At 37.6% G+C, this 14035-nt stretch overlaps 1 protein-coding gene across 3 annotated transcripts in view; it reads left to right on the forward strand.

Moving 5' to 3' along the window:
- The window catches only part of ADAMTSL3 (ADAMTS like 3), a 203288-nt gene that overhangs the window by 96335 nt on the left and 92918 nt on the right, over window positions 1-14035 (forward strand). For all 3 annotated transcript variants that reach the window (XM_056345954.1, XM_056345955.1, XM_056345953.1), the window contains 2 exons: window positions 5186-5313; window positions 7683-7728. In XM_056345954.1, coding sequence (XP_056201929.1) covers window positions 5186-5313; window positions 7683-7728 — 174 coding nt within the window. The remainder of the gene's footprint in view (window positions 1-5185; window positions 5314-7682; window positions 7729-14035) is intronic.

Raw genomic sequence — 14035 nt, forward strand, 5'->3', positions numbered from 1 at the left:
TGTCTTATTTTGAGAGCCACATCACTGAGTAGAGCATTTTAAATACCTGTCCAGCCCTGCACATGGTCTGTGTCGGTAGATGCTGCCCAGAGGTTGCATTGAATCTCTTCTAGAACCTGGCAGAGCTGGGCACCCTGCTCTGGGGAAGTGCTCAGGGGCACATCTCAGGGCAGAGTCCGGGGCAGTTTGTGTTGTGATACGTACATGGCAGGACTACCACCTGGGGACTCGTGCAGATGGATCGAGTGTTGCATCTCTACATTTCTTTCTTTACACTTCTGTTACAATGTGGTTTGTGTTTGTATTTAAAGCGAGAATGTGTGCTAAAAACTCTGGAAAACAAACATTCAAGGTATCAGAGCATTTCTGTTGAGAAGCTGAATCTGTTACGCTGAATGCTAAACATTTACATATCCAAGCCTTATGTAATGGATGTCTGAATAATAATAAAATTGCATAAACTGACCTTCATTCTCTGGCACTGCATCTCCTTTGAAGTCTGCATGACCAAATTCAAGACAATTATGTCATCCTTCATAACAGCCAAACAAAAGTTTGGCCAAATAATCATTTTTCTCTGTATAACAGCACTGTGTTTGATTTTTGTAACGTGTGTCAATGTAGCTGTTGTTATTTACTGGGTGTTACGAGTGACAGTAAAAATCCCCTTCTTTTAGATTAATGATCAGCCCTGGTAACATCTGGATTTCATTTATTTTACCTCAGTGCCCACTTCTACTATACTTGGAGTAGTACATGGCAAGGCAAGTATGGCCTGAAACACACACACACACACACAAATAATTTGCAGAACGTGGTGTTACAGTATGTGCCCATATGTGACAGAAGCGAAACAGAACCCTGGACAGAAGGGAAACTGGCACTAACATTTCCTCCCCTGTCCAAATCTACCAATGCCACACTTTCAGTAAAATTCTCCATGTAAAAGGCTGTCTCTGTCAGTTAGGGGTTGTCAGCAGAGACTCAGGTTGCACGTTACTGGGCCTCAGACCTTGAGGAAACCTTGGCATACTGTCATCTCACTCTTTGAGACTCTGCCTATATCACCAAGTGCTTCAAAACTTGTAATTTATTTTCCTCCATCCCCTGATTCAAGTGATCCTTGCCCAGGCCCATGTACTGTGTCACGACTGACTTTTTTTTTTTTTTTTTTTTTTTTTTACTTTCAAAATACATCCAATAGATCGGGATGAAATAATTTGGAACTACCTTTATCATATAAACAGGATTAATTTCTGCAGAGAACATTGTATATGTTCTCAGATATTGCTTGCATCTAACCCTGCATTCATATGGGATGCTTTTAGAATGTATACAACTCCTGCTAGCGTTGCTGGATCCAGTGGAAATGTGACGCCTTTTGCCATCTAGTTCTACGTAAGGAGCAGCAAATCATCTAGGTTTATAGCTGGTTTAAGTTATTTTATCTGGATTCACTACAGCACTTGTGGCTTTACTTGATCACGTTACATCATGGGTGTGCATGCACACATTTATGTATGTGTAGGCACATACGTACTTTCACAGTGAATATGCTTAATGTATGTGTTGCACTTCACATGTTGCAAAATTAAACCACTAAAGGAAAACCACTTCCATTCTAATATGGTTCAGCAAAACTTCATTGCTGAACCTTGTTAGAATTATGACTGAAGACAATAAAATCATGAAAAATTGAAGTCAAGAAGCAAACCACGAATGCAATCCTGAGGTACAATAATACCCTTTTGTGCCCAATTGCAATTAGCTCTTGATTTAATTCTTAAATGAGCTTCCAAGGTTTTGTTGGTTTAAATTATAATGTTGATAATCTTTTCTTTATTTTACTTCAATTTGGTACCATGGTGTAGACAAATGAAATATGTAGAGTTTATGAAACCAGACAGCTAGTAAATCAATATTATTTTACTAGTAAATTGCTAAGCCAGTGCAAGCTGCTTTTAATTCTTTCCCATGGGACAAATAGTTTGAACTAGCTAGAGTTTAAATCAACACTGTGGGCACTGAATTAGTCAATGATTCTGAAGAAGGCTTTGTTGGCATAAACTTCTGCTTTGATCACCCTAGTATTTACAGCTTTTTAATTAGATACAGTTCAGAACAATGGCTTTTATCAAAGCAGTTTGGTAAGTGAACAACTGGACATTGTTTAGGGCTTTAGAGGACATTCTGTCTGTTAATATCATGTGGCTGGTTTTAATACAATAATGAAGTTAGGATTATTTTAGGCATTGTCACTGCTTTGTCAAAAGAAACTAGCTATTCTGGAAAAAGAGAGTGGCATGTATTGCTTTTTTTAATATCATAAGTTTAATCATTTCTCAACGTATTAAAAAACAATCATTTGCCTTGGGATTACAGAGGACAAACTTTAATTTTGCACTCATAAATTTGAAATAAGTGACTTTTGTTCATCTTGACTCATTTTCATGTGCTGAGTGATTTGTTGGGAAGTGCTGAGCTCTTTTTATTCAAGATTAAAGGCAGTTGGTTCCATTTTCAGTGTCAGGCTTTTCAGAATTGGCTTCTGATATAAAGTATACCCAACGCCAGTGTGAAAATTCCTCGGGGATCTTGGCAGAGCTGGGCTCCATCGTTTCTGGAACGGTAGATTGGCCTAAGTATGCTTTTAAAGCTTTATAGTAAGTGTTTGTAAAATTTGTGAAGTTGTGGGAGCAAGAAAGTTAAGGAGCCACTGATGTGTTTAGACCAACTTCTGTAGTCTAGCGTTCAAACGGAGATAGCATATTCTCTAATTCACAAGTAGTTTTTTTTATAAGCTCAAGTTTTTTTTGAGGAAGGGGATGGAAAAATTTGGAAATTGCCAACGTTTCTGTTAGCTGTTTAACTATGGGGAGTAGTGCTATTATACTAAATCTGCCTACTCTTAATGCCTTTAAAATGTGTTTGAGTAGTCCTTAGTTCTGCTTAAGTGTAGCTAAGATTAACTGTTTGCCCTTTGGGTTCCTAAAATGATGCTTGTTCAATAGTTATACTTAAAACTGCGGTGTGAATGCATCCTAAGTGTAACAGCTCATTCACAGAAATGGGCCAGTTTGCTCAAGTTCTGGGTCATTTTAATTAATAAATTAATTTTTTACTATGATATTTAGGAGGAAATTCCTTGGCCTACACAGCCCAATATTGAGGTGTATTCCTTGTATGGTGCTGTTTTGAAAATAGCTTTGGTTTTATTGTTTGCCATTTTTACTTCAAGCTTGGTAGGTTTTTATCTGAGTCAACTTTCTTCATGGCTGAAGATTTGCTGACTTTATCTGTAGCACTGAATTTAAGGGGAGTTATGTATGTATTCCCCCCTTTGTACCATAAGATTTGAATTAGACATCCCTCACTTTCAAATCACTTTTGTAAGGCATTTTGGAAGAAAATGGGATTGAGTCTTGTTCTCATGAGTTTACTTACTTACAGAAAATATGGATTAAAGTGTTTTCATCTGGTTTAGTATTGGGACATAGTCTAATCTCTTGCACTTCTCTGGATCTAGTCGGTCAGGAAAATCTTTTTAGCGTTTTAAGCACTTATGAAGACTTGAATGTTTACTTGGGTGCAGTTTATTTATTCATGTTTTTATCTCTTTGCCTTATGTTTGCTGACAGATAGCCCTTTGGTTGGTGTTTCTGTGCACTTGTTTTCTGGGAGGGGGAGTAAAGATTCTGAAACACGATTTGATTAAATTGTGTCTTCCTACGCTGTCAAAAAATATAGTGATGTGAGTATAACGCCTTTGCTTGGAAGCCCACTGAAGTTCATGGGAATAGAACTCTGGCTGTATAAATAGTTGTTTCATTAAAGCTTGGGTGAGCTCTTCATGTTCTCCCATTTGTGATTGTGTTGGGGCAGAGTAAATATCAGTCAGTGTTCTCTGTCACCTGAGATAAATGACTTGCCGCCTCATTTTTATCTACAATATGAATTTCATAATGATGTTATTAGCTGTTACGTTATGTTTGCAGTAGTCTTATGTGCAAACTATCGCCACGGTGATTAGAGAAATGGTGTTTACATCTCAGTCTGGGTGTAATTTAAGATTCTAAAAATCTTAATTTTTTAATGATAACAGGCCCATCATAAGTCTGACAACTCTTAGGGGATCACTGTTTTGTTATAAAAATCTGTGCATGATTTTTCAAAAGAGAAATTTTAAAGTTTGGAGGGACAGACGAATGAAAGTAGGATGTAAATGAAACAGCTGCTCAAGAATTGCAGCAAAGTGAGAGAAATGCTTGGGGTAATTCTGAAGCTGATTTTTCCTATGCTTTCTTCATGAAGATCATAAACCAAGAAGTACTCTCTTAAAGCAGGACATTATTGAATAATTTGATTCATATTACATTCTAATATTGAACTATTGTGTTAAGATACCATGTTCTAAAATGTCCTGAGAATTTTCACTGGGAAATGTCAGTTGTCTTAAACAGGATATAACGCAAGTGAAAAATGACATTTTTAAGACATCAAGCAGAATTTTGGGTTTTGTCACAAATCATTCATTTTTATGTTTGTGATGTCTGGTAATGTTTTTGAAGCCTGTGTGAGTGAGTTTAAGCTTAAATCAGTGTTTGATTGCTGTACCCTAAAAATCACTCTTTTAGCCTTTTCCCCCAGTCTCTTTCAAATTAATAGCACTTTTTGTAATTAAGTTGTATTCTTGTTTTGCTTCCCTGATTGCAGTTCCGTGTGTGCACTTTATGAAAGATTTGAGGTGCTTAATTTCTGTACTAAACTTGAGGAGGTAAAAAGAGACTTCAGTCCTCTTGTTAGTCCTGGATATGAAACTCCTTTGATCAGGATTTCAGAAAGCCCAGCAGCCCGCTCAGAACACGATGCCTTGTCTGGCTGCTTGAGATCAGTTGTGTAGTTCCTACGCAGTGTGTCGGACGTAACGTATGTTGGGAATGACAGCGTATTTGGACATAGCGGTCCTTTGGCAGAAGGCAACGCATCAAACATACTGTATCTTCAAAGACTCTGCTTCCTTTCCCATGTTACTATTCTATATTAAAATAGTACATGAATTTGAGATACTGTAAATAAGCAGCAAAGTAACGTACTTGAGCCTATTAATGCCAAGCAGTTAAACATGTACCAAACACATCCATTTTCTTTCTCCCCCATGCGCCCCCCTCTTTTTCTGTTTTTGTAGACCTCCAGAATTACCCGCTCTGATGAAGATAAGGAAGGCTCCTGGGATGCCTGGGGGGCCTGGAGTGATTGCTCACGGACCTGTGGCGGGGGAGCCTCCTACTCGCTGAGGAGATGTTTAAATGGCAGGTAAGCAATGAGCTCGTGTATTTATTCTTCTGCAGCTCTTCCATAATTCCCTGTCCTCTTCTGGTGTCTACAGAGATGCGTTGCTGCTTCTTTATCTGGAACCAAGCGCTGTGGACAGATCAAGTTTTATGAAATCCGGCTTTTAATATATTTCTGTTATGTTAGATAAATATCTTAGCCTTCAATTCTGACAGAACTTCAGCATGCTATTAAATATGTTTGTGAAATAACAACAATGATTTATCTGGTACAGTCAAGTATTGAGAGGAGTCCCTGTCACTGGAATATAAAGTGAACGGTGAGTTAACCTGCATACAAATTAGCCTTCCGTGTGGCTCTTCCATGTCTTCCCTGTAGTAAAAAACAAGTGACTTACTCCACACATAAGTGTATCAAATTCTGCTTTCTGTTAGGAAGCTTTTTCTCTGCCAGTTCTCTCAGTGCACTAGTCCTGGTGGCCATATGTTTTTGTGGATAAGCCTTAGTGTAGCTTAAAGAGAACAGTGTATGTGGTGAAAACAATTTACCTCAGCACAAAGCTGGACTAATGTAGGACTTGTTGCTACAATCCTAAAAGTAGGAGTAATGCAATAGGCCTGTAGTCAGGCGAGAAGAGATCCCAACCAGCTTTGAAGCATCTGTGCTGGCATCCATACTTGCTGGCTTTACTTGAATTATTCTTGAACATTTTAAAAATTGCTGATTATACTTAAATTTCTGGTTTGTTGAGATTTTTTAAGTTAAATGCGTTGTCACCCAGGAAGTAATTTTTTCTTAAAAATGGCTTGTAGAGTGATACGCTAGGTAAGTGCAAACTGTATGAAATACATGGCTAAAGATGATTGTTTAAAACATTTCCTGTTTCTTTTAGTGCAAAATGCACAAAGATCTTTAAGAAAAGTAATAGTTCCAGAAAGAAGCCGTGATATTCTACCAGTGTGTTAGGGACTGTGAAATGAGCTCAATAAATTGTAGCAATATAAATTCCACTGTGGTTTTATTAATATTTTTAATGTGTTCCCCTTCTGAAAAACATGTGTTTTCCATACCTTGACAAATGTGTAGCTTAAAAGTTTTTTTTTCTGTGTTTTATTGTTGTTGTAATGTCCAGGAAATGCGCAATTGTGAAACAAAGTTTTCACATTTGTATGTATCATAAACATTTTTAACTTGCACATTGTGATGCAATCGTTTGTAGCAAAAGATTGGAAATTTGAGACATATAATACCTTGAGCTTGGAGAGTTGTACCTTCTGCTGAGCTGCTTGAACTCTTGCTCCAGGCATCTTGCTTTTTCCTTTTCAAATGGTATTTTTCAATCCCTCACATATATTAAAGAATTTTTTAATATTTGCAATCAATTTTCTTGCAAAAAGTGGGAAATTTAGTCCAAGAGCTGTAAATTACCAGCTATACATTTGTGCATTCTTTAATGTAAGGCAGGTCTTTTTGGTATGAAAGGATTATTCGAAAACACTATTTCTGATTTTAGAGACACCACTAATTGTAATTTCCTGTCAACTCGTTTGAAATATGTTTTCAGTTCCTTCAAGGGCTTGATTTAGCCATTCTTACAGAGAGTATCTTACACGGTGCAGAAGTGCTGGCCAGTTATTGAGAAGTTTGGCAAACTGGGTCCCTGAGAAAAAAAAAAGTGAAATCCACACACACCCATATTTATGAGACCATAGTAAATAATCATGACTTTACATGCCCGTTATTTTAGCTACTAACAACAGACTTTGCTGAGAATCTGAATTGCCTGGATTTCAGCATTCATATGCATTGCGCACCTTAGAAATGCATGCAGTCATGAGAAATAGATTTCATATAAAGTTATGAATTCTGCTCATGTGGTGGTGGGTCAGTAAAATTACATGCTGTTTTTCAAAAGGGTTACATTGTTTTTGGGGGAGAAAGGAAAGATTTGAGGCTGTGTTTTCTTTCCTAGGAGAAAGGGAAATCAATACTCATTAGCCCTGTGCTTGATTAAAGGATTGCTTAGGTATTCCAATCCTCTTTTCCTCTGGGTTACATCTCCCAGATTAGAAATAGCTTTGCTGCAGTCAGAATAGATCAAGTTTAGGGATGCCTTGTGAAATCTTTTTCACAAAATAAATGTGTTTTTCGTAAGGTTTGCAGTAAATTGGGCTTACAGGGAAAGCCACACGTTCTTTGCTGAAGAGAGACAGCAGTGTAACCTGTTGAGTCCCCAAATCCCCTTTGTATTTAAACCTTGTGTTTTGAGTCCAAATTATGGTAGGGCAGTAGCAATAAAAGTCTAATTTCCAAGAGAGTAACTAGCTGTAAAACAGGCAGGGTTGTGTTTTGCTGTTATGCAGTGTAACCATTTTTACCCTGTTTTTCAGGAACTGTGAAGGTCGGAATATTCGATACAAAACCTGCAGTAGTAATGTGAGTCTGGCCTTTAATCCCATTTTGCTTATTCAAACAATGTGTTAAAGTTTAAGAAATGCTGCTTCTTGTTTAAAACCTTATGGTGCATAATTTTCTTTCCATCATTATTACAGTTTTTAAAGATTTCAGTCTGCATGACACCATGAGGTCTCAAATTTAGGCTTCCCAAATGGACTTTTCTTTTGAAATTATAGTGCCAATTGTGATTCAGAATGTTTTATATCATTTATTAGGAAAGTTACACATTTTGGAGGATTAACGAATCAGTTCTCATCTTAAACTAGCAAGTGCTTTTCCTGGGGGTGCTGCCTTTCAGACATTAAAAGTGAGCTCCTGATCCTTTGTGATCATTAATGATACAGTGGCACTCTTCACATGAGCAAAGAGGTTAACCGCCTGTGTCCCTTTCAGATCTTAAATGGGATAATTACTCCTTATATTCCCTGTTTGCCTAAGCCCAGATTTTTATATGTCCATATGCAAAAGCATGTGTATTTAGGTACACTGGCATAGATGATTTCCATGACTGAATGTAAAGCTGGAGTTTTGACTATACAGTTGCTGTTACTGTGATGCAATCACATTTTATTTTTACAGACACGTTTTATGAAAACCAGTCACATACAACATACTTCATGACTTGTGCTCAACTGATTTGTAGCGATGCTTTGTGCTGTTTAAACAGCTGCTGCCTTTCACCCCAGATGTTGTAGTCCCTTCAAGGTGTGCAGCTCCTGCAGGAGTTTGCGATACCAGTGATCAACAGAGCATGTGTACAAGCACAATAATTCAGGATGGTTTATGGTCAGCAGTCACCACCTTGCACAGGTTCCCTTTCTGTACGATGTAACATTCGTATAATCCTATTCCAGAAGAGAGAGATGGTAGATAAATAATTAAAGCAAAAAAACTTTTTTTTTTTTTTTTTTTTAACTGTAGTGCATTTGATTAATCTGCTTCTGGCTCTGGGAGAAAGGCAGCAATTTTCACACAAATAACCCTTAAAAGGTGAGGCCCGCAGTTCCCTTGGGTTGAATTATACCCAGGCAACAGCAGGTGATACTCATGTCATTGCCAACCCTGTGATTTCTGCCAGCAGCAGGCAGCTGTGAAGTATGACAAGTTCTCCTTAGGAGGCCTGACACTGGAAGTTGCCCAGTAAATATGTTGAATCAGTGGATCTCCTGGGAGAACTGGCCATTCCCACTCTCCAGTTTGCCACACCTACAATTTCATGTGTGCCAGTTGGCTTCTGCTCTCCTCAAGAACAAGGCTTGCTAGCACCTTGAATTGCTCTAACACTCCACTCCTCAGTGTTGGATGGATTTTCCACCACAGCGGCTCACAGCCGAAGTTTCTTCTGGCAGAGCTAGTGGAAGTGATTAATGAATCAGGCCCAGTGCATGCAAAACTCAGATTCTGGAGACAAGCCCTGTCACTTGCCCTTTCAGAAGAAAAGGCCTAGCAGCTCTGACCACAATGTCCTTAGCTCATAAATAAAAATGCCACATGCAAAAAATACCTTAATCTTGTAAAGCTGTCTGATAAGCTAAACTGCAGCCAGCCAGTATATAAGCAATAAATAAACTGCCACTGTAAAATCTATTTGTGACATTCCTTATCTAGTTATCTAGCTGTATGTGCTGTATACAGCCATATCTCTGACTGCTTGATCCCATGCACTACAGCTTCCTGTGCGATGGCAGAGACAAGCCGAGGTAGTGTACAGTGTTATCCCAGCCAAAGGACTAGAAAACTACCCAGTGGGCAGAAAAAGGAGAAAGATGAGATCGGTTTGGACATATTTTCTGTAAGCAGAGGTCTACGTGCTTTTAGGATATGTAAGAGCAACTGTGGATACTGTTCATTGTAAGGGCTATTCAGTAAAAATCTGATGGCAATGAAGGCACTTTCTGCTTCAGCATAGAGAAAATTATTAAAGATGATTACCATATCCTTTCTCAACTCCCAGAGAGTTTTTCTGAAGTCACTGGGGCCTGTTTTTTAACTTTAGGACTTATTTTAAAGCGATAAGTGGCAAGCATCTTGTATGTGAATCTGTTTGAATTTATGATGATTCAAATGTTAATTTCCAGACAGGAAGCTGCCTTTACAGTTCTGCTTTTGGGGCATGTCTGAAAGGGATCAGGTTTCCATTTCAGTTTAGATACAGCCAGAATCTCTCAGGAATGGTTTTTCCTAGATTATGGATCAGATAATAGAGAACTCCTGAGAGAAATGTATTTCATGAGAATTCCACCATTAATAAAGTTGATCTTTGAATTTGGTGTCATTGAATTCAAACCCAGTATTAGACCTGACTTAACCTTGAAATGGGAGCTTGCACCTAATGTAAACCTGGGGCTACTAGGCCAGTTTTGTTTCAAATGATATTATTTTCCCCAAAGCATTATTTCTAATGAAAGCTTCTTGCTTTAGGAGTAAAATTTTAGTTTGAAAATTAAGAGTTTATACTAGTTTCTTTCCATATTAGTAGGTATTATTGTTAACCACATGAGACATTCATTATATATATACTGTGTAAAGCTGTCTGCAAATGTAATTTTGCTACATGATACATTACACCACTAACATCTATATTGGGGAGTACAAATGAAGCACAACTTAATATGTGTGTCATTCTAATGAAAAGAACAAGAATCATTTTACCAGAAAATTGGTTTCATCTGGATTTGTAATAGAATAGTAGTAAGTTCATTGAACTCAAGCATAGTTCCAGAATAATATTAGTGATATTTCAATCAAAAAATTAATTCAAAGTCTTAGCAACAATATAATTGCTGCGATTAAGGCATATGTATAGCGTGCTTATCTTTCTGTCATAAGTGAGATGCCAGGTGCATGATTTCCTAAAACTGTGTGTATGCTTTCAGCTTTCCTTACAGAAACTTTAGAGAAATAAACTATATAAACTATTCATTATACGCGGTTCAATGACATTTTCAGTCTTTCTTAACCCCCCTTTTTTATATTTCCATTTTTGTATATACTGTTACATTCTAATGCTATGATGTGCACTATATGGAAGTGTTTAAGATAATCCTTTAGGGTCCTATTCATAGAACAAGTTATTTGGGCCATTTCCCCATAAATTTCACATTCTTATGTGCCAAAACATCCCATTTGCCAGCGTGACTCTTCTACAGTAAGAAAAAACACTATATTGTAACAGATTTCCCTATGTTTAATTAAATTATGAACTTCTGTTATATGCAGATAATGCTCACACTTGTTCAACGTATTCATCAGATTATTGTCCCAACATGCTCATTTAGCCTATTCAGAAAATCTTGGCTGAACTGTGTCTGCTTTACTTCTGTAATATTTCACCCTGAATTGCATAGTTTCTCTCTAATCTGTTCATTTATTTATTTATTATATATTTATAATATCGATGCACCACATGGCTCTCGTGGGTAGGGTGGTTTCTAGCTCAGGTATCTTGATTTTTACTAAGAAATGGCCTAAAAATTGCATAGGAAAAACATAGAACCTGAAGCTAATTCTAAAAAGAAAACAAAACAATGACTTCATCAGTTTTGGCTAGGTTTCAACAAAATGAGATTCAAAGAATAAAACTAGACAAAGGGCTAGACTTTCTTTGGTGTCATCATTTTTACTGGGAATTTTCTTGCCTTCTCTTTTGTGCTTTTTTCAGTGGAGTAATTGTTGGCAGAACTCACAGGGTCTGATGCAACCTTCATATTTTGTACATGAACGTTGCCTACAAAGACACAGATTTCCCAGGTTAGCTTTGTTTTCAAGGCCTGAGTGCTCACTGCCAAAATTCAAATAATACATTTCATAAGAAGCTAGCCCTTGAATGCAGTAGTTTTTAATCATCTGTCACAAAAAGAATTGGAATATATGTATCTCCGTGTGTGTATTTTTAACCTGCATGGTAGTTGTGTTTGAAGCATCTTTTTCAGATCTGTCTGTCTAATAATAAGTTCATAAGTCACGTCATAAATACACTTCATTCCACTACAAGATCTGGATGTGGTTATTTTGCCAACATTTCCATGTATTAGACCTCATAGATAAGTTTTCAGCTCCCTGTGTAGTGTATGAACCTACAAACAGCCTTGCTTCAGTTCAGTGGATTTGAGTGTTAAGACAAAAGCTATTGCTGAAATTAGGAAATATGAAAAATACTGAAATTAGTAGCAAAAATATTTAACAAACAAGAAAACATGTGGACTATTGAGAGGGAAGAGGGAATGATGGGATGAATTGATATCTGAAACAGGTTAAAACCAAAAAGATGTACAAGCAGGATGAGGATTGGGGCCCACGTATCGTTGTCTGACAGCATGGCCTTGCCCACTTCCCATACGTGTTTCACCCTTGCTTACTTCTCTCGCATCTTGCCCTCCTTTTTCCTTTCTGTTTTTTAAACTCTCTCTCACTTTTCTGATGCACTCTAATGGAATTAACCTGAAGTTTAGAAGTCCCCGTGTTGTCTTGATTATATTCCTTTCTGTGCTCAGCTGTCTTTCTGCTTAGATTATAAACTCCTTTCTTTAAACAAATATTTATTGTTCCCAGGAAAACAGGGATCTGAACTTGGTTGCCATCCAGATTCTGATATCATACAAATGTTAATAATTTCAGCCCTTTGATATCCCTTTGTGATGCTCTTTTTTGGCTCCTGCTTTTGAACACAACTCGAACGTATAGCAGGTGGAGCTGGCATATGAATTGAGCTGCCAGGATCGCTTTGTGTTCTTTGAAGATGCCAAAACAGAGTAGGGAGATGAGAATTCACTTGCTTTCAAGCAGCCAGGAAGCAAGTGGAAGGAAGGGGCTGAATTGTGTTGAATCAATGAGAAACATACAGTAACCATGGATTGACATCTTGACATTGTGGTGTTTGTGTCTTGGCATTGAATCAACACCGAGTGATAATGAATTGTAACAACAGCCTGTCAAAACTCAGCCTAAGGCCGCCACTCCGCCTCTTTTACAGATAGCTCTTTTATTCTTTGTGATGAAAATGTAGCTGTGCATGGCTGAATAACACTACTCCGAAATATTGCTTCTAACTTTACCTGAATCTAACTTCCACTTATTATTTTTATCCTTAGCTACTCCTCTATTTGCAACGGTGGAAGGGAACCATATGGTATCCATATGAACTCTGAAGTCCTCTCTGCTTTTTAGACTTGCTATTGTGGAAAATGAGAGGTGACAGATAAGTCAGAGCCAAATTCTGCTCTCATTTACACCAGTGCAAGCTTGGTGAATTTCTTGGGAGTGACACTGCAGTAAATAAGGGTGGTTTCTAACAGTATTTGTTTAATATTTTTAGCTCTCACCTGTGGGATTTTGCAGAGGTAAAACTCTCAAAGAATTACAGTATCTGTAACTTCTTGTCTTATTCCAACATTTTATAGTTTAAAAAAATATGGCGCAAAGTAGAATTATCCCAGAATAAAGACAACACAAAATATGTTAGCATCATTCTGACTTACTCTCGCTGTAAGGTGTGGCACGGGACAGAGCTGCAAAGTGTTGCTGTGAATGCTCAGTGAATTGCTCAGTGCTCAGCTGTGAACCCCCCCCCACCCCCCATGCTGACCTGTAGAGACAACTTTGATTTTAGATTGTTTTATGCAGGCTGCAAATAAAATGGAGGCATTTCTAGATTACTGTTACCTCTGATGAAAAAAATCTAAGGCGTTGGCAAAGTATTATGCTAGTGCAGTGCCAACTCATCCAGATTCATATGAGCAAGGTGGTGTCAGGACAACATCGTTGAGGGCATGAGACTGGAATTCGAACCTTTCTCATGTACGTTTTAATCCCCAGTACTGTGTAGTGCACTTAATTTTTCATTACCTTTTTTCAGGAAGGGTTCAGTTCACTGATAAGGTTGAAGATGTGTTCAGGATTAGTATTGCTAACTACTACTTAGTAATAAGTTCCATGAGTTCAACTGACACATCACAATCTTTCGGTCTTATATCCAATGAAAACAAACCTTTGTTAAAATCAGCCTCACAATCTGGCTTATATGTGCGGTTGGAATTCTTGGAAGAATATCATTTCAGTCTGGCGTATGGACTGTTTGACACTGGACATAGTTTCAAATGAAGTCTTTAGTGAGAATTTGACACACGAAGTCCTTTGCCAGTGCTTTACCAAAGTTATTTTCAAATAAATCAGTATTCATCTCCATTCCTGTCACCGTAGTTTATATTAACATCGTTTGGGTGCACTGCTTTATGTAGAAAAGTATTTTAGAATATTTTATTTCAAACAGTTCTCATATTTGGTCTTT

The sequence above is a fragment of the Falco biarmicus genome, chromosome 7 (assembly GCF_023638135.1).
Source record: "Falco biarmicus isolate bFalBia1 chromosome 7, bFalBia1.pri, whole genome shotgun sequence".
Classification (NCBI taxonomy): domain Eukaryota; kingdom Metazoa; phylum Chordata; class Aves; order Falconiformes; family Falconidae; genus Falco; species Falco biarmicus.